Here is an 18,966-nt window from a genome sequence, read left to right on the forward strand (position 1 = left end):
CAACTTTTGGAGCCCATAGCTCTGCCGCGAGCGGCCGATTACACCTCCACTCCACCACCTGCGTCTGGTCTTGGCTCGATGGGTGCTTCAATCACGAAGTCCACTCCATTCCACAGGTTTCAACATTGCGCCTTTCGTGTATAATCGAACACATTTACTGATCGTTGGAGAGAAGAGGGGCACGCTCCTGGTCGGCAGGAGCGGAAGAGCGGCTTCTCCAGGGGTAGTCCTTGCCAGTCGCAGTCGGGTAGGCAATGACAAGTGTCGAGACAAACAGGACGGCCATAATGGTGAAGGCAAAGATCCACTGGAACGCGACGACCTGGCGGTGAAACTGGGCAACACCAATGGCGGCAGCCAGAACGCTGAGGGAGAAGCCCATGGTGTAGTCCTGGGGTAAACAAGTCAGCGGGAGGGGACAAGGAATACGGGATCGCCAATCTTACCTTGTAGGCAACGATGAAGAAGCCACCGTAGACGAGAATGGACCAGATGAAGATGTTGCCAAAAATGCGGGCGACCAGGCTGTGGGGGTGGGGAACCATGATGGCACCGTTCCAGTAGATGGCCACGAAAGTCCACGCCAGAGGAGCAGAAACAACCGGCCAGTGGATGAAGCGCGGGTAAGTGTTGTGGCGGAAGTACAGCGACGACAGGTTGGCGAAGTTGATGATCAGGATGAGCTCAGCCCAGACCCAGTGGGAGCGGACAAAGAGCATGACAAAAGCGAAGTGCAAAAGGTTGTTGAAGATGAAGTGGGATCCGACACTGGCGGCGGCGTTGACATAGTCGCTGTTGCTCGAGAAGAGGTGGGCGACATAGCCGACTTGCAGGATGAAGAGAACGACCCTGGACATTATTAGAGCGAGCATTCTCGAGATGTTGTCCAGACTCACCAGTAGATGTCGACAATGACCGAGTTCAGTGTGAAGGCGGTAGGGTACAGGTAGTTCTGGTCCCAGATTCTCTTCCGGATCGTGAAGCCATCGCGGGGCTCATTGACAGTGTAGTAGAGGGTGACGACAAGGGACAGGAGCCAACTCAGAATGGTCAGGACCTTGTACGTCGTGATGGTCGTGGCGCTGTGCGACTCCTTCTTAGAGAAGGGGTTCACTGGGGTTCGGGGGGTTAGCCTTGGAGGACGAGAGAGCAAGCACCAGGCAACTGGATGAACTTACGGGCATGAATGCGCTCTGTTGCGGTAGGCATCTTGAATGATGGATTGCCAAACTCTTGACTGTTCTCCTTGGATATCTCTTAGTCGGAAAACGTTTCCTGAATGACGGCTGGCCTCTTTTGACTGTTGTACAAGACGGCGTTGCGAGCAGGCAGTAGCTTGGGAGTGGAAGAATGGCCTGGGTTGGGGAGGGCTGTAGGTAGCATTTAAACGACAGGAGCAGGAAGCTTGGGAAGAGAGGGAGGGGGTGTGGTAAATGGGACGTTAAATCTGCGGGGAAGCAACTCGCCACAAGTACATTAGCGTGTAACGCGGACGCACGAGATGTAGGTACTACCTTTCTTTCTGCTGCAAGTGCGCCGGTGTTGGACATGGGCTGGTCGAGCATGGCTGAGGTGCTCCTTCACACGGCCACACCTTCCCGAGCTCCCCCCACCAGGGCATGCGGTACCCGCCTCACGAAGCAACAGTTCAGCACGTATTGACCGGGGGAAAGGGAAGCCATGACCGAATTTTACTCTTGGCCCAAGGTTGTCTGTGCTGGGAGCATAATTCTATCCTTGCGCGTCACAGCAAAGAAAAGCTTGGAAAGGGCGGGACATGGGCCGGTGGACAAATGAGACGAGATGGCTTGGGCGTGCTTGTTTGGACTGTTTGGACGCCTCGCTTGTCCCTAGTAGGGTACGGGCTGGCTCGCTGGCTGGCGCCTTGGGCATTGCATCGCATCACATTACCGATTGGTTATACTATGCAGCACGCAAGCTCTGTGGGTGACCTGCTCGATCAAGAATCCTTCGTCTGGAGACATGAGGAAGAGGAGAGCTAGTCGCTCCACGCGTCCAGCTACCTGCCACCGTGAGCGGTTTGGATCGGGATCGCCCCTGCGCTTCGCGGTTCAACAACATGATACAAGGAGCCAATGCTTTGGTAGTGGGACAGGATGATCTACCAACCCTGCTTGTTTGGTGCCTCTTCCCTGCTCTTTCCGGCACGATAGTAGGTACGGGACGCGGTACATCAGCCACACTCTGGGCCACAAGGTCAATACGGGCAGGTAACGACGCTGGCGTCAGAGCTGACGATGCTCTGTCGAGAAGAGTCGAATTGGTAGTTTATCAAACCCCTCCGAGTCCATTCGACTGGGAACCATAGCTTTCGGATGCTTTGAGACCACCCACCCACCAGCCCTTCATCCCCATGTACCTACCTTGATGGCGGGATACAGCAGCAAGTGACCGACCGGGTGCCACCGTCCAGGCTAGGAAGAAGGCGGAGAGAATCAAATATGGGAGACCAGCCATCGACTGAATGAGACTGTGTCTGGCCTTGGGGGGAAAAACCTTGGCAGTGTCCATAGCATTCCTTCCAGGCCCCCATCATGAAACTCGACGGCTTGGGTCTTGGGCGCAAAAAAAAGGAGGAGAGACAGCAACGAAGCCAACGATTATTGGAAGAGACGACGTGAAGCTTAGAGTGGTGGACTAAATGAGGCACCGGCCAGGCGTCGCGCAGTATGTACAGTAGAGCAGGCGCAGGTGTGGGGTGGAGAGAACCTTGCAGCTGCAGTCCGATGGCTGATGATGTGACAGGGGTGCTGGGGCGCGCGGAGAGTGCCAGACGTGATCCGTGATTGGGTCATCCTTGCAAAGGTATGACGACTTTGCGAGACTTTTCCCCACCCAGCCCGATCCATGCCAAAAAAGGGCCACTTTTTCCCGCTCCCAAAAAACCTCCCCCATCCTTTCCACGTCGGGAGCACTGACATTTCAATCCTTCCTTGCAACCAGGTTTTGCTGGAACGCCAAGGGTAGTGCATACGCCTCTTGGCCTCTACATACGACGGAGAGCTGTTCTTGGAGCCGCCGGCTGCCTCGTCTACTCGTTTCGTGTCACTGGAAACCGAGGCACTGACTGGCAATGTCCGTCCAGCGGCAGCTCATACCGTCGCAGTACACTACGCCGTTGTCTTCCCTTTGCCTCTACTCTCCAGTCGTCTATCAGGCAACAGGTCGGCAATCCGCCAGCCCAGCTAATGCCTCATTCCTGATGGCAAATTCTCAGTATTAGTTTTTTTTCATGATCTCCACGATACCAGGATGCACATGCGTGGATGCTTTGTGCGGGCCTTGGTGGAGGATGCTCGAGAAAACAACCCCCCCTGTTTGTCGCCCGTTAGCTCTCATCATCATCACCTCATAGCTTCCCATCTGAGCCGACGTGCTGCAACCAGATGGAGGCACCACCTTGCTTCTGTAGGCGCCGTTTTCTCCTTCTCCAAAGCGACGTTCACTTCGAATCCATACAGATGAGGCACCCGCGTATCAGGCGTACCTCGAAAGGTGACAGTGACTGCTGCACAACCGCCGTCCAATTCTCCAATAGAACAGGGCGCCGCCATTCAAGAAGAGGCGGAAGCTAGGTATGGTAGCGCAACACACCTCCACAAACTGCAAATCCTACTCAATCTGCAGACCACACACCGCCTTCTTCAGCCTATGAATAGGTGAGTAAGACTGCATTGGCCAGAGAGGAACCTGGGATCAGTTGTGATGGTTCCCTCGCGCCCGGCTTCCATGTGTTTCTGCCTCTGTTGTCGACGTTTCTGCATCGCCCGCCGCTGCAGTTCTCGAGATAAAAAAGAAACAATTGTTGGCCCACTATCGGTACAAGTCCTGTGTCACTTGCTCTATTCTTGGCGATACTTGCAGACCAGAGCCAGGGCTCCGTGTTCTGCAGTCCCAGGCCTGTGTGCGACTGGCATCGGCCCAAGGACCGGCCCCATCCCACTTGTCTGCGCCGACACGAGGTACCTCTACCCGACCGATACCTCCCCACGTCACCGCACCATCCTCTCCGGCCGCTGGGCTAAACTTGCGGGGCACACTCCAACTCGAATCACCTGGCCATCCTCGACACACCCGAGCTTGATGCGCGTCCTGTCCCCTCACGCTCGATGACAGCATCCGCACCTCAACCGTCTGAGGGTTGTGCTGCGGCCACTACCGACTGGCTGCCACAAAGCAAGGCACCATGCTTTGCTTCATGGACCGGGAAAGCCCATCGAGATGGCGGCAGTTTCTCAAAGACTGACGCGCGAGGTCAAACACAGCTGCTTTATTGGGCAGTCCGCTGTGTATTTACGACCTTCCAGTGTCTTCCGGTACTTTGGAAACCTGGATTCGTCCTCATGCTTTAAGATCATGGCTGGTTTGTACATTTTCACCCCGCTACTCTCGGACCCCAGTGCCTCTTCCATCTACCCTACACGGCTGTCCTTCTCAACCATGGCCCTTTACTGGAGAAGGACACGGCCCCTCGGGCTAGATACTCGTTTCTCCTCTTGTTCCTGAAGTATTCGTCTCCAGCCTCATACAGCTTGTCCAGGTTTCTTGCCGTCCTGTGGCGTGGCAGTTCGTTGTTGGGGCTTTGGTTCGTCAAATCCAATATTGTTTCCAACTCAAGGAGACAAGGGCGTTTTGTGGTCTGATTTTGCACATGTTTCCGCCGTGGTGGGTACATTTCGTGGGCTACTGCCCGACTTGGAGGGAAATATTCTCCCGGAGATGTGGCTTGGTTTTCTCGGTGTGCTTTTGGTCTCCGAAGATTTGGTGCTAATGTGTCATTTGAGGTTGCAAGGCCTGCGGGTGCGGCGACTTGGTGGTTAGGCATCTTTTCGGGGCCAGCGCCCGGCTGTCTGCCGCAGCGATCAAGGTAGTGCGGGCGACTAGTGTCGTTGTGCCGTGTACGAGTGGCTTGTGGCATTGGGCTCATGTTGGGTGAGATGAGAGTGAGAGAGGTTTGTGACGGCTTAGCAACTGAGCTTTGAGATGAAGGAGCGTTCTGAGCTCCCGAGCCTGCCGGCCTTCTTATGCGAAGTCTCCAGCTCATTCGAATGAGTTGCTGGCCTCGAACCCCCATCAGCCGAGCAGAATTGTCAATGGAAAAGACAATTCAACGGCCCCACGCTTGTGGCTGAGTGACTCTTGATTTGTATTTTACAAGTGGTGGAATTGGTACCCGAGTGAAATTCCAGTCCGTCTTCCACATTCATCAATGAATTGCTGACCCTAGGGCGGCGGTGCTGGATTTGCACTTTGAAGCTCGGCGAAGCGTTATTGGCTACCAAAGTCCTTTGCATTTCCTCTTGGAGAATTCCAATCGCCTTGATGGGCCGCGAACCGGCAGCCTTGCGGCATGAGCCTCAACTGCGGCCAAGTTGGCAGAATGTCGGGCTTTCTCGCAGCCAGGCTGAGAAGGGCTAGGTTCTGTGTAGACATATCCACGCTCAAGTATTATAACACTTCCACCTTCAGTGGCATCTGTTATGCTCGATATTCCGAAGCTTTCCTGAGAGCATGCCAGGAAGATATCTTGCAAGAGCAAGAGTCAAGATATCTCCGAGACGGAAGCCCGACATGCCGAAGCAAAGGGCCATCCGAAAGACCTCGGGGCAGTGGGCCGATCTCAAACCGCAAATTTGTCACTTGTATGCCACCAAGAAACTTGAAGATGTGATCAGCCATTTGGGAGAGCAGCAAAAGTTTGTCGTCACGTAGGTCTCTCTGCCACTGAACTATGTAACCCAGTGTTGATCCGATGAAGCAAGCGCCAATTGGTCTACAGACTAGGTAAATGGGGCTGCAAAAAGTACAACAAGGGAGACGAAGAGGAAGAGGATGGAGATATGGATGGCTCGCCGGAGAGCTACGAAGAAGATGATGCAGATGATATTACCGACAACGAGGAATTCCCTGTGGCCGACGTCCAGGTAACCCTCGATATCCAAAGAGCCAACGTGCTTTGCGCCGTCTCCGACGGCGGGAGCGCCTGGAGGACATATTGTGCCGCAGCCGACTTTGACGACGTGAAAAGCCTGGTTGCTCTCGCCCGGTCCGCAGAGACACTAAAACAATGCCAGATGACCTTAGAGATTCTTAAGCAGCGCGTCTCGCAGCCCTCCGACGCTGTTACAACTTCCTGGTGTCATCTCCTGTACTTCCATGTTTGCGAAGCCATGAGCTACGGAACCGGCCAGAACGAGCTGGCAGAGATGGAGGAGCACACCAAGGAAAGCATCAGTGCCGTCGTTTCGTCAATCATTGCTGGTGATGGCAGCCCCGACGGCAGGCCCAACTTTCTCTTCAGGGAGTCTGGATCGCTCGACATGATCGCTCTCGCCATCCTGGACTCCATCTACGAAGAAAGATTCCTCCTCCCCGACAACGCCGCGGATGACCACTCCCTCGAGACTCTCCTTTGGCAAACTGATGAATGGGTCCTCTCAGGTGACCGCGGCCAGGCAAGCCTGTCCCCGCCCATCCTATTGCTGAAGCAGTGCGCGCAGTGGTGCCAGGAGCAGCTATTCGACGTCTCGGAGAAGCTCATCGGGAACGGCCTCGAAGGCGCCTTCAGGCCCAATCTACGAGTCTCCGCCCGCGAGGACCAGCGGCTCTGGAGAGACCATACCGAGGTGTTTGGCACGCTCTGGAGCCGGCTGGCGGTGCAGGGGCGGTACGATGGCGCGATAGGCCCCGAGTGGAGCCGGGCCTGTGTCCGGAGTCTAGGGGTCTCTTACGAGGAGCTGCTGTCGTGTATGTGCTGGGTCATATTGAGGTTCGATGCTACTAGCCGAGCCGTCTCGGGAGGCGACTTCAGCATCTGGGGGAAAGCACGGGAAGCTGGAGGAGATGGTGGCTGCGACGCGAGAGAGCTCTTCGAGCGGGCCGAGATCGCGGCGCGGGGGGTCACTGGATGGGGTTCGGGGGACCTATGGAAGGCGTTCCTTTTCGCGTTCAGGAGCGTCAACAGCGTCACGGTCACGGATGGGGAAAGGGGGGACGTTGAGCTGCGTGAGCAGGTTGGAGAGTTCAAGGACGCGTTGATGACGGAGTTTAGGGCGTTTGTCGACATGACCCTCGGGACATTCGACGACGGAGTGGGAGAGGACGAGCTTGCTTCTGGGGCGCAGATGATGTTGGGGATGGGCCCGATTTTGCCTGACGGTCTGGGGGACGGGTATATCTTTTGATAGCCCCGGTGCGGTCTGGGATAAGATCCTTGACCTCGGCGTTTTGTTTATGGTAGCAGGAGTTACCGGGCTTGGCCGGGATGGCCTTTGTAGTTTCGACAGAATACACGTTCGCCAAGCGGGTCGTTAGGTGGTTGTTTGTGTCTTTTCGTTATTGGCGTTTATCAGTCTCTTGAGTAGTCTCGACTTCTGTCATCATCGACGCTTTTGCATTTTGAAGATGTAGGCGGGAAGTCCAATAAGCTCCTTTCGTGTAAGTTGAAGCCTACTTCAAGGGTGGCTGTAATTCAGAAGGGGGTGCCGAGCAACGGAGTGTTAGGCCAATTGGTTTAGGAAGGTCAACTCGTTTGCAAACTCACCCGCATCTCTCAACACTCTGCACCGTGATTAGCGATGGTTGGTCTTATCAATTTTCTATCAGACAACTCACTAGGTAGATCTACAGCAAAAGTATTACCACTCGGGGTAACGTTCTGCGGGGTTTGATAGTGCGAGGGCAGAAGAGGGATTTGGTATCGCTCTCAGCATTCGTGGTACGCTCAAGGACAAAAATGAAGTTGGCCACAAATATGGTTAACTGATCTTCTCAGAGAACTTGGAGGAGGGATGGAGGACTTCGGTAAGTTCAAGGTAGATTACAGCGCGGATCAAGTCATGAAGCTCTTGCATCCCTGGGACGATTACAATTTCTAGTCCACCTCAGGCGATACTTACTATGTTTGGCATCTGGACCATCAAGGCGAGGGTGTCTATATTACCGACGCAGGTCGGCGTTTTGTTCCGAGATTAGACCGGCAAGGACATCGATGACGGCGGGTTATCATATTTTTACCACACCAGACGTGCCGTCCCGATCATGAGCGTGCCAGTGGCTCTCGTGCCCTCGCTCAATGGTTCCCTTCCCGGCATAGATGGAACCTCGGGCAACTACACCGCCATCAATGCCGTTGGAGTTCACGGAGGAGGGTGGCCTGAAAAGGTCTCCTCGCGCAGAAAGAGCTTGCGAAAACAAACCGTTTTCTGACCCCCAAGCAGCCCTAGTATTGCATATACTTCTTGCTGGGTTTCTTTCACGTCATGTCAAAAACACACCCTCACTTTCTCTAGGCTGTGTACCTATATTGTATTCCGCAAGGCGAAAGGCTTGCTCTCAACACGACATGCATTTCAGATAAGACTTCACTGAAGCAAACCCAGTCGGGATAATTTGGTGATGCAAGAGTCTCGTAGCCTGTGAGAGCAGACTGGTTACGTAGGACTTTGACAAGGCGAGAGAGCGGTGGAGGGTTCGGGCAGGAGATTGTTCAATGGCCAATATGGATTCCTACATTTTCAATTTGTTAAGCTTCGCTAATTTTGAACTGATCGCCCCTTGAGCGTCAAAAGAGACACAAATATAAGACATGAATCAAGTACATCTAGCAACCCATGTTTGCAAATCACAACTTTTATTAACTGCCCCGTCCCAAAACTTACCGGGGGGCGCTCATTTGACCGAAAGCCTTTCAGCCAAGCAGTTTTTGAATGTCTGCCATCCGGGTCTCCTGTGTCTTTTTGCCCTTGTTCTTCTCCTGGAACGCCTTGCCCACAAGTGTCCGCTTCTCGTGCTGGATATCCAGTACGCGCTCCTCGACAGTCCCCTCCATGACGAGGCGCCACACCGTCGTCGGCCGCTTCTGTCCCAGGCGGTGCACGCGGTCAATGGCCTGATCCTCAATCGCCGGCGCCCACCAACTGTCAGCCAGAATCACGGTATCCGCTGACACTAGGTTAAGGCCGACGCTGCAGACGGCCAAGCTGGCGAGCATTACGCGCGTGTCGGGATCGTGGTCTAGGGCGTGGATGGCCGCATCACGCTTCGGTGCTGTCATGGAACCATCAATGCGGGTGAATTTGTATCCTGCCTCGACAAGCTGGTTCTGAATGATGGTCAGAAACGATGTCCACTGTGAGAAAATGATAACCTTGGACTTGGGATCCTTGGTCGTGGCCTGGAGGATCTTCAAGAGGGCCTCGGTCTTGGAACTCTTCGCGTTGCTGTCAAAGTCCTCATCATCTTCCTCGCCACCCTCAGGGGCGGGCTCGAGCAGTGCATCTTCTGCGAGCTGGTTGCGGCACATGGGGCACTTGTGCTGCGTTTCGATCACCTGAGAGATACAGGCGCGGCAGAAAACGTGCTTGCAGTGCGTGATGACGGGTTTGTTCAGAGTATCGAGGCAAACGGCGCAATCTTCTTGCGTTTCGATGTAGAGGCGCAGGGCCTCTTGCAAGATTTTGGTGTTCTCTGAGTTGAGAACGACAACGGATTGGCCTTCAAGGGCTGCAAGGAGATCGTCGATTCTCTTGCGGCAAAGCGTCCAATGATTGCACCTAAGTCTGGGTCAGTCAGAGTATTTCTATTGGGACAGGTCGCTCTTACACCTGTCGCAGGCGAAGGAGTCGTTCCAGAACACTTTGAAACTGGCCCTTCACTCCGCTCGCATTATTCTGATAATCTTTCAGAGCCACTTGTGCTTCAGATCTGTGGTTTCCAATCAGCAGTGTTGCAGAGTCATATCCGACGAACTTACAGCAAGGCCTCATATTTGTTCTTCTCATCTGGCCTGAAGGCAATGCGGTGGACGTATTCTTTCTTGAGCGGTAGTTTGAGGTCGACGAACTTCATGTCCTTCTTGCGTCGTAAACAGAGATCTCGCATCAACAGTTGGAGAAGGGCCTCGGCTGTCTTGTCGCCCTGTGCAAGAGGCCGCGAAATTACAGTGGTGAATATGGCAGGCTGTTCGACACCTCCGGTGATGGAAAGAAACTGCAGCAAGGAATGGAAATCCTTGATGTTGTTGATGCTGTAAATCGTTAGCGTTGTGCCCCTAAATTACATCGTCATGTGATAAAAGGATGAAGGGATACTGACATTGGAGTTCCTGTGAGCACCCATCTGGACTGCGCGTTGAGCCTTCGGGCGGCAACGGCAGCCTTCGTCTTCGCATTTCGAATGGTGTGACCTTCATCAAGTACAACTCTTCTCCAGTTTGTAGCCATAAGCGGTCCCAACGGCGTCTCGATTTTTTCCTTGCCACCCTCAGTTGCAAGCTTGTTATAACTGGTAATAACGACCTGATACTGTGCCAGCTCATTCTTCGTTGCCTTGTTGTTTCCGTGATATGTGAAGATCTTCGGCAGGTGCTCTTTCTTGACGTGCCTGTGAATCTGCTGTTCCCAGTTGCTCATGACGCTCAAAGGAGCAACAATAAGGGTCGGGCCAGGGCCACCAGTTAAGATGAGACTGATGACTTGCAGCGTCTTGCCGAGACCCATGTCATCAGCCAATATGCCCCCAGAAAGAAGCTTGGGTGGGTTTGACACCACAAAGTTGGTCGCCATATTGTACATGCCACGCCCTCTATGGTCCCATTTCCACAGCTGAATGCTTTCCTGAGTGCCCTTAGCAGGAAGTTGAGGATTCTCCTTGGATGCCATCCAAGCCAGACCCTACATATTAGTTAGCCCTTGAGATATTCTTTTTGAGGTACTTAACGTTCTCCATGCTAACGGTTGAACTCGCCGAACAACTTTAACGTATTGTGAGGGCAAGCCTTACCTGTAACTGGTATGGCAGCAGTGTTGACTCGAGAACAACAGGTTGCTCCGCCATTGGCATCTTGGACAAGAAGTCTTCGTCCACAACAAATGACTTGACAGCATCTCCACGGGGTTGGCCCTGCACTGCCTGGCTGGCTAGTGCCAGCTCCTCCAGTGATACCTCGGGCTCCGCCGTGCCACCATCCAGACCAACTGTTGACTGACTGCCCTTGATGCCCAACATCTTCCGCTGTGCCTCAGCCTCGGCCCTCGTCTTCTTGAGCTCGCCAGCCTTGATAAGTTTGTCTCTCTTCAGCTTTTCCTCTAGCACCAGGCGGTTGATGGGGTTGCTAGTCCCATATATCTGCAGACGAATGGGGCAGTCGAACATGCCCTTCTCTCCTGTAAGAACAGCTTCTATCGCAATTTCATCCCGATCCTGACTCACAGGTGAGTAGATTGCTCGATCAAACCAGTAGAAGCACATACCACATATGGTGCTAGCTTCTCTACCACTTTACGTGGCAAATGGCCAATCTGGACACCCATGACATTGCATACCCGAATGGCATTCCGATCGTACTAAGGCCATTTTAGAAACATTCTTGATTGAGGGCAAAGACGGGATCCTCGACCCCTGGGATTCCCTCTATCAAGCGCAGCAGCAGTAGAACTATACCTGGTTGTTGGGTTCTCGCAGACAAACGACCACTTCGCCAGGGGAGGCATAACCATTGTAATAGCGCACACCGACGATCTTGTTATCTAAATCGGCTTATTAGAATAGAAAGGCAAACATAAGCAGAGGCTCAATACCGAGAGTTCCGTATAGCTCTCGTGGTGGACCGTCCGGAGCTTGAGTCAAGTCAATCAGCTCCTCATCTGTGTCATAGTATGTATGAGGTTGAGACGAAGGGCCAGGTATAACACCAAAGCTGACAGCTGGCTGGGTGTTTGATCGTGGATTCCCGACAATTTGAGCGCCCGTCTGGCCGCTCAGGGTTACCAGGCGGTTGCCAGCCGCTCTCTTGATCGGTCGCGAGGCGACATTGTCGTCGCTGTCGCTACTAACGAGGTCGATGACGGGTGGACCGCGCTTCTTGGGTGGCATCCTCAATGTGCAAAACCCCGGTCCTGGGGCCGTACCTCAGGAGCCGAATTGGGACTAACTCGTGGAACGATGGAGCAGAACGGGAAACTTGTCGGCTTTGTATGGTTATTAGGTCGGTACCGAATATTTCCCTATCCGGCTTCCCAGAATCTCACAAGCAGACGGGAACCTCATACAACTGGCCCAACCGCAGAACGCGTTTGTCGCGTATCGCTGGGCCTAGCGGTTGGGATCGACACAGGGAACCGTTTGAATGTGGATGGTGTGTGAGGCTTGATTTGTGGCTGATGAGCGGAAAGGAATATGGGGCTTCAACTGCCTGAGCACGCCATCGTGGAGGAGGTCCACATCAGCCAATCACCACCAAGTGCAAAATCACGACATTTCACGTGACCTTCCTCGGCGGCCCGTTTGGGTGGTCTCTGGCCAACAACGACGACTTTGCGGCTCTTGCTCCTTCACAACTTCACTTCATTCATATTTTTCGGTCTCAGGCGGTTATCTGTCGAATTTGCTATCCTATGGTTCCCAGATTAAAACGAAAACGCGGCAGGTTGAGCTCCTCGTCGGCGCCTATCCACTCTATATAGTGGATAGATCAGTCATTCCATCATCAGTCGTCAGTCTACCGACAAGCGCTCTTCGGCTCTCGGCATTCTCAGCCATATATCAAACACGACGTTTCCAAGCTCGGATCGTCATCGAAGCCAATTATGCGAACGCCCATAACGAAATCGAACATCATCGGCTCTCTCCCACCTACTGCTTCGGCAGTCGGCGGCCGTACGCCGAGTAGTAGCCGCACTTGGCCACATGGCTGCTCTTGCTCGTCTTCTCATTGAAGATGTTGCATCCTCCCTTGGCGACGTTGGGGGGGTGTAGACTGCGACACGGTCAGCTAATTCGCTGTCAAGCCGGCCAAGCAAGACTTACGGTGAAGGGATACAGCGAAGTCGCTGCCCCTGTTGCAGACTCGGTGGACGCCGAGCTCGTCTGCCATGTATGCCACGGCATTCTCCTCGTGTGTTCTTTCAGAGATAACCTTCATGGGTTGCTCTTCGTCACCTTCGGGGAAGGCATATCGGATCTCAGTCAGATCGCCTTTAAGGATCTTCATGAGGCAGTGGGCGTTGCCGTGGTCGTGGATGGGACTGCCCTTGCCCGGGGACCAAACAAGCACAAGCTGCACTGCGTTAGCCTGATGTCTGCCACGAAGTCGTGGCATCGGCGTCTACTCACGAGGTTGCTTTTCCCGTTGCCCTCGTCGACAAGGTTACGAGTGTATCCCATGCTCTTTTCTGCGAATGCGAATTGTATCCATTCGCTCTCTCTTGTGTTATACTCCTCCATCAGCTTCATCAACTCTTTGACGTCAACATCAGCGGAGTCCAAACCCGACGACGGGCCAAGTGCCTCCTTCAATGCCAATACGAGCTCGTCGAACCGGTTGCTGTCGTGCTTGAGGTCCTGCCCGAAGGCGGAGGTGATCTTGGTCAGGATGTCGAGGGCCATGGCTACGGATTCTATCAAATGTGTTGTTTCTCTGGATGGTGTTGAGTTGTTGAGTATTCGGCGTGCGGGGTTTCGACTGCTTTTGCTCGTTGGTGATACGATTCTGCCCGGTCACCAGGCCTGGCTGGCATTACCTGATGGAAATGGGCTGACCTGACGGAACTACTGGTTGATCCGACCTCGGACAGTGGGTCGTCCCGTCGTGCCTATCTGGCTCTCTGAGACAGGGTCAATTTATCCACGTTGTCAGAGCTGTTGGCGCTGGATCAGCGACCATTTTGGCGGTTGGCGGATGGGTCTCCAGAAATGCGCGTTTCTGGTTGGACGAGATAACCACTTGGACAACTCGAGTGATCCCGGCAAAGCCGCTGATAGGCGACGAGCGGCCCCGATAACTGGTGTGGTCAGATGGCCAAACACAAGACGAGATGGGTTTGGTTAGAGTTTCGTGGTCCAAGATCTAGTTAATTACCGACTTAATGGCGTGCCCCTTTTAAAGCAGAAATCCAATACAAAACTGGACGTTTGACAAAAGTGATGCTAATTCTCTCTATTCAAATGCATGGACCCGCTCCACTGGCGCTGACCGATAGCCGCACCACCTTTCAGTCAGCTGAGCGGGTCCAGGTGGAGCCCGTTGCCGGAAACGGGGATCATCTGTATTACTCACACTGAGATTGCTCATCTTGAGTTTGAAAGAACTGCCGCCACCATGGAAGAAAATTCAAGTGATTTAATACTTATGATCATTCAGCGGTAGTTTTCATCTATCTCAAAAATTAATTTTTTGCACCAAACTGCGTTTCTTGCTGTCAATGTTTTGAGACTCCAATCCAAGTAGGACACACTTGGTTGCGACCCATCCACACTTAGAAATGGCAACTGTTAGCGCCACAGCGACTTGTCCTTCAGACTTACAACACATCGGAGCACGGCAACAAACCTTGGAAGGATTGAGTCGAAATGGTACGACGCCATGCTCGCCTTGCAAGGAGGATGTCGGCTGGCGAAAAATCGTCAGAAACTTCACACCATCGTGAGTTGCATAACGAGTCTACCAAACTCGCCAGTCTAACAGGGGAGTAGATGGTTCGCAGTTACCATGGGCACAGGCATAGTCTCGATCCTCCTCCACAACCTCCCTTACAACACGACATGGATCTCACATGGGCTTGCGGTCGCCTTTTTCATCCTAAATATTGGTCTTTTCACCGTTTTCACCGCAATTACTATCCTGCGCTATGCTCTATACCCTGAAATATGGAGGGCTATGGTTGTACACCCTGCTCAGTCCATGTTTCTTGGCTGCTTTCCTATGGGACTCGCAAGTGGGTTTACAAAGTCATAAGATGTTTAGTATAGTGTGCTAACCTGTATTAGCTATCATAAACATGATGGTATTTGTATGCGCACCTGTCTGGGGCCAGTGGGTTGTCTCTTGGGCCTGGGGGTTGTGGTGGTTGGACGTCATTCTGTCCTTGACGACCTGCATAACAGTGCCATTTGTCATGTAAGTCACCCTCGCAACCTCGAAACCCAGCACTCAGTATAGGACTAATTGTTTCCCCAGGATTCATCAACACCGCCCAGGGCTTCAAGCAGTAACAGCAGCTAGTCTACTGCCTATCGTCCCAGTTGTAGTTGCATCTTCAACTGGCGGCATAGTTGCTGAGGTTCTTACTAACCCAGACCATGCGTTCATCACACTCGTCGCATCCTACATCCTCTGGGGCATCGGTATCTGCTTCTCAAGCATGGTCCTCGCACTCTACTTCCACCGCCTGACTATCCACAGTCTTCCATCAAAGGAGGCCATCGTCTCTGTTTTCCTGCCCATCGGGCCCCTGGGGCAAGGTGGTTTCGCTATACAGCAGCTGGGGAAGGTATCATTCAAGCTGCTCCCTCAAACAACGGCTTTTAACAGAGTTGCTCCCGAGGCCATGCACGGCGGAGAGATTATCTACTTCCTGGGCATTTTCCTTGCCCTAATCATGTGGGGGTTCGCGCTGGTTTGGCTGTCGTTCGCGCTCATCAGCATCGGGACAATGCAGAAGTTCCCATTTAACATGGGATGGTGGGGGTTCACATTCCCGCTTGGTGTGTTGGCGACTTGTACAGGCATGCTCGCTCAGAACCTGGATAGTGGGTTTTTCCGGGTCATGACCATGGTTCGTCTCCTTGTTCGCTCCTTACTAGGCTCATTCTACTAACTGATTTGCTAGACATTCTCACTTTCCGTTTTTTGTCTATGGTTGTTAGTTGCTATTGGAACGCTCCATCAGGCTATTTCAGGCGAGATCTTCTTCGCGCCCTGTTTGAAAGACCTGAGGAACAAGCAAACACAGGCTGGGTCGGATCGAAGAGTCTAAACAGCCAGGGCGGTCATGGAATCATGTCCTTGGTTCTACCGGATATATCAGCCACATAATTTGTTCAAAATTCAAGATTAATCTCAGAACGCGCTCTTGGCAACGCCCTTGGGTATATTCCGTTTCTGTTTGACTCGTTCTTCGAGACAAGAGCCGCGTAAGGTGTGAGCACATAGTACTTGATCTCTGTTGCCACATATGGCTGCGGAATGTTCCTCCTTTTGACGGCAACGTATTCAGCTTTCATCATCTCAGACTCACAATCCGGAGAACACTTTGAACGAAGTTGACTGTCGCGTTGAGTCCTTTAGTTCACTGCACTTTGTAATCTATACATGTTTGGAAGCTCAAATGGGTTTTCTCTTGTTAAACAAGTATCAAAGTTATTGCTCGATTGATGGTCAGCAGCTGGGGACCCCAAAGACGCTAATGGCGGGGTCGATGAGGTGCAGGGCGGGCAGGCCTAAAACTCTGTGGCGGGGCACCACCAGGCGCAGCTCACTGGCCCTGGGAAAGTTTGAATAATAATTGTAATTGCGCTTGCACCCACTGGCCGACAACCATTTCGCACACCCCGCCACCACCCAGATGCGACTTGGAGGAAATCAACATTTTCGCGCTTCCTGAAGTGACACAGCATCCGCGCAACAGCTCGGACTCGAGCACGGCGCCGCCCCATTGATCTTACAATGGCGTCCTCTCTTGAATCTGCGGGGTTCAAGGACATGCTGAACAGTGAGTACGCCTTCCACCGCGTCGCCGCCAATGGTTTTGACGTCCCTTGTGCTGACGCTCCTTGTGTACAGATGTCCACGATGTGTGGCAGCAAGTCCGCATCCCCGTGATTCTGTTTACGGCTTTCGGTCTGCTCGTTCTCCGTTTCTATCTCCACAGCACCGAGGAGAAGGGAGAGCTGAAGGCGATCCCCAAGGCCTACAACAGAGAAAAGCCCGAGGCCAAACCTGTAGATGAAAAGAAGGATGTGAAGAAGGATATCAAGCCTAGCTCGCCGAGCCCCGCCACCGAGTCGAAAGCGCCGAAATCGAACGGACCCAAGAGGATAAAGGGCGGTCTGGTCAAGCGGACCGCTTCGGACTCCTCGAATGGAGAAGCTCTGGCCCGTAAGATAAGGCCTCTGATCTTCTTCTCGAGCATCACTGCAAACACGCCCAAGATCGCAAAGGAATACGCCGAACGCCTGGAGAAGGAGTTGCAGAAGGCCGCCACGGACACCAGCTGCTCTTTTACTACTCCCGAGGTCCTCGATCTTGCCGAGGTTGACTTTGACGACTATTTTATCACCCCCCCTAAGTCGGAGGAGGACCCTGCCGACCTGTTCTACCTCTTCCTGCTGCCGAGCTACAACATTGACACGATCAACGACACCTTTTTAGAACACCTCCAGGAGACTCACCATGACTTTCGTATTGATACTGCCCCGCTGTCTTCGCTTCTGGGATACTCCGTGTTTGGCTTTGGTGACAGGGAGGGCTGGCCAACGGAAGAAGACGGCTTCTGTTTCCAGGCCAAGGAGGTTGATAAGTGGATGGCCAAACTGACGGGCCGGAAGAGAGCCTTCCCAGTTGGAATGGGCGACACAAAGAGAGATTACACCGAGCGGTTGTCCGAATGGTCTGAGGGTGTCGTTGACGTACTCGGCATGCTGGCGAAGACGGGAAGCCTAGGCGAGGGTCTTCCTGGAAGTGGCGCCCCAGAAGAGAGCGATGACGAATCCGCGGAAGAGGAGGACGACGAAGTCCTCATTGAGGACTCGGAGGCCAAGCCCGAGAAGCTCAAGAATCGCAAGAACATCGACGATGTCGAGGACCTGGGACGCATCATGAAAAGCTCCAACCCTGAGGCAGACACAAAGAGTCGTGCGGCGACAGCACCCATCGCCGTCGACTTCACAACGTACGGCAAGACGGTGCAAAAAAAGACGCCCACGTCCGCCGCCAAGGAGATGGTGCCCAAGAACTCGCCCACCTACGCATCGCTCACGAAGCAGGGCTACTCCATCGTTGGCTCACACTCGGGCGTTAAGATCTGCCGCTGGACCAAGTCGGCCCTCCGCGGCCGCGGCTCTTGCTACAAGTACTCCTTCTACGGCATCAACTCGCACCAGTGTATGGAGACGACACCCTCGCTGTCATGCTCCAACAAGTGCGTCTTTTGCTGGCGCCACGGCACGAATCCCGTCGGCACGACCTGGCGCTGGGTTGTCGACCCTCCAGAGCTTATCTTCGACGGCGTCAAGGCCAACCATTACAACAAGATCAAGATGCTACGCGGAGTCCCCGGTGTTCGCGCCGAGAGGTTCTCTGAGGCCATGCGCATCCGGCATTGCGCTCTCTCCCTCGTCGGCGAGCCCATCTTTTACCCTTACATCAATGAGTTCCTCGGCATGCTCCACGCCGAGCGAATCTCCTCCTTCCTTGTCTGCAACGCCCAGCACCCGGACCAACTCGCCGCCCTCAAGGCCGTGACGCAGCTATACGTCTCCATCGATGCCTCCAACAAGGAATCCCTCCGCAAGATCGACCGCCCCCTGCACCGGGACTTTTGGGAGCGCTTCCAGCGGTGTCTGGACATCCTGAGGGAGAAGCGTTTCAAGCACCGCACCGTCTTCCGCCTGACCCTGGTTAAGGGCTTTAACGTCGACGACGAGGTCGAGGGCTACGCCCAGCTCGTGGAGAAAGGTCTGCCTTGTTTCGTCGAGATCAAGGGTGTCACGTATTGCGGCACCTCAACGGCGTCCAACGCTGGCCTGAGCATGTCCAACGTCCCCTTTTACTGGGAAGTAGCGGAGTTTGTCAAGGCGCTGGAGAAGAGGCTTAATGAGAAGGGTCTCAAGTACGGCATCGCGGCGGAGCACGCCCACAGCTGCTGTGTCCTGCTCGCGAGTGATCGCTTCTATGTTGACGGCAAGTGGCACCCTCGCATCGACTATCAGCGCTTTTTCGAGCTGCTGGAAGAGCGTGGTCCGGACGGTGACTGGAAGCCGGAGGACTACATGGGCGAGGCGACGCCCGAGTGGGCTACATGGGGTAACGGCGGTTTCGACCCCAGAGACGAGAGGGTGGACAGAAAGGGCAGGAAGATTGAAAGGTAGTCGATTAGGAGTAATAAGCACACAAAAGTTTGGGCCAGCCGCGGTTTCCCGGGACGAGACAGTATTATGAAATTGTGC

The 18,966-nt window shown here is 53.7% G+C and overlaps 7 protein-coding genes across 7 annotated transcripts; 3 read left to right on the forward strand and 4 right to left on the reverse strand.

Moving 5' to 3' along the window:
- Window positions 1–154: 154 nt before the first annotated feature.
- ColSpa_07450 (uncharacterized protein) lies at window positions 155–1,209 on the reverse strand (the record flags this gene model as incomplete). The annotated part of the gene is made up of 4 exons (XM_049273662.1): window positions 155–391; window positions 447–849; window positions 897–1,113; window positions 1,179–1,209. 4 exons carry the CDS (start codon window positions 1,207–1,209, stop codon window positions 155–157), a joined length of 888 nt encoding a protein of 295 aa, XP_049129619.1.
- Window positions 1,210–5,592: 4,383 nt separating this feature from the next.
- On the forward strand, window positions 5,593–7,205 carry ColSpa_07451 (uncharacterized protein; the record flags this gene model as incomplete). The annotated part of the gene is made up of 2 exons (XM_049273663.1): window positions 5,593–5,729; window positions 5,801–7,205. 2 exons carry the CDS (start codon window positions 5,593–5,595, stop codon window positions 7,203–7,205), a joined length of 1,542 nt encoding a protein of 513 aa, XP_049129620.1.
- A 1,505-nt stretch (window positions 7,206–8,710) lies between these two features.
- Window positions 8,711–11,333, reverse strand: ColSpa_07452 (helicase-like transcription factor; the record flags this gene model as incomplete). Its single annotated transcript, XM_049273664.1, has 6 exons — window positions 8,711–9,575; window positions 9,625–9,726; window positions 9,776–10,048; window positions 10,117–10,694; window positions 10,804–11,223; window positions 11,274–11,333. 6 exons carry the CDS (start codon window positions 11,331–11,333, stop codon window positions 8,711–8,713), a joined length of 2,298 nt encoding a protein of 765 aa, XP_049129621.1.
- Window positions 11,334–11,562: 229 nt separating this feature from the next.
- Window positions 11,563–11,895, reverse strand: ColSpa_07453 (uncharacterized protein; the record flags this gene model as incomplete). Its single annotated transcript, XM_049273665.1, has 1 exon — window positions 11,563–11,895. One exon carries the CDS (start codon window positions 11,893–11,895, stop codon window positions 11,563–11,565), a length of 333 nt encoding a protein of 110 aa, XP_049129622.1.
- Window positions 11,896–12,654: 759 nt separating this feature from the next.
- Window positions 12,655–13,407, reverse strand: ColSpa_07454 (cysteine dioxygenase; the record flags this gene model as incomplete). The annotated part of the gene is made up of 3 exons (XM_049273666.1): window positions 12,655–12,778; window positions 12,825–13,078; window positions 13,135–13,407. 3 exons carry the CDS (start codon window positions 13,405–13,407, stop codon window positions 12,655–12,657), a joined length of 651 nt encoding a protein of 216 aa, XP_049129623.1.
- A 1,102-nt stretch (window positions 13,408–14,509) lies between these two features.
- ColSpa_07455 (sulfite efflux pump SSU1) lies at window positions 14,510–15,617 on the forward strand (the record flags this gene model as incomplete). The annotated part of the gene is made up of 3 exons (XM_049273667.1): window positions 14,510–14,735; window positions 14,788–14,917; window positions 14,978–15,617. 3 exons carry the CDS (start codon window positions 14,510–14,512, stop codon window positions 15,615–15,617), a joined length of 996 nt encoding a protein of 331 aa, XP_049129624.1.
- Window positions 15,618–16,465: 848 nt separating this feature from the next.
- On the forward strand, window positions 16,466–18,888 carry ColSpa_07456 (S-adenosylmethionine decarboxylase proenzyme; the record flags this gene model as incomplete). Its single annotated transcript, XM_049273668.1, has 2 exons — window positions 16,466–16,511; window positions 16,583–18,888. 2 exons carry the CDS (start codon window positions 16,466–16,468, stop codon window positions 18,886–18,888), a joined length of 2,352 nt encoding a protein of 783 aa, XP_049129625.1.
- Between the last annotated feature and the right edge of the window lie 78 nt (window positions 18,889–18,966).

The sequence above is a fragment of the Colletotrichum spaethianum genome (genome assembly GCF_022836535.1).
Source record: "Colletotrichum spaethianum MAFF 239500 DNA, contig19, whole genome shotgun sequence".
NCBI lineage: Eukaryota > Fungi > Ascomycota > Sordariomycetes > Glomerellales > Glomerellaceae > Colletotrichum > Colletotrichum spaethianum.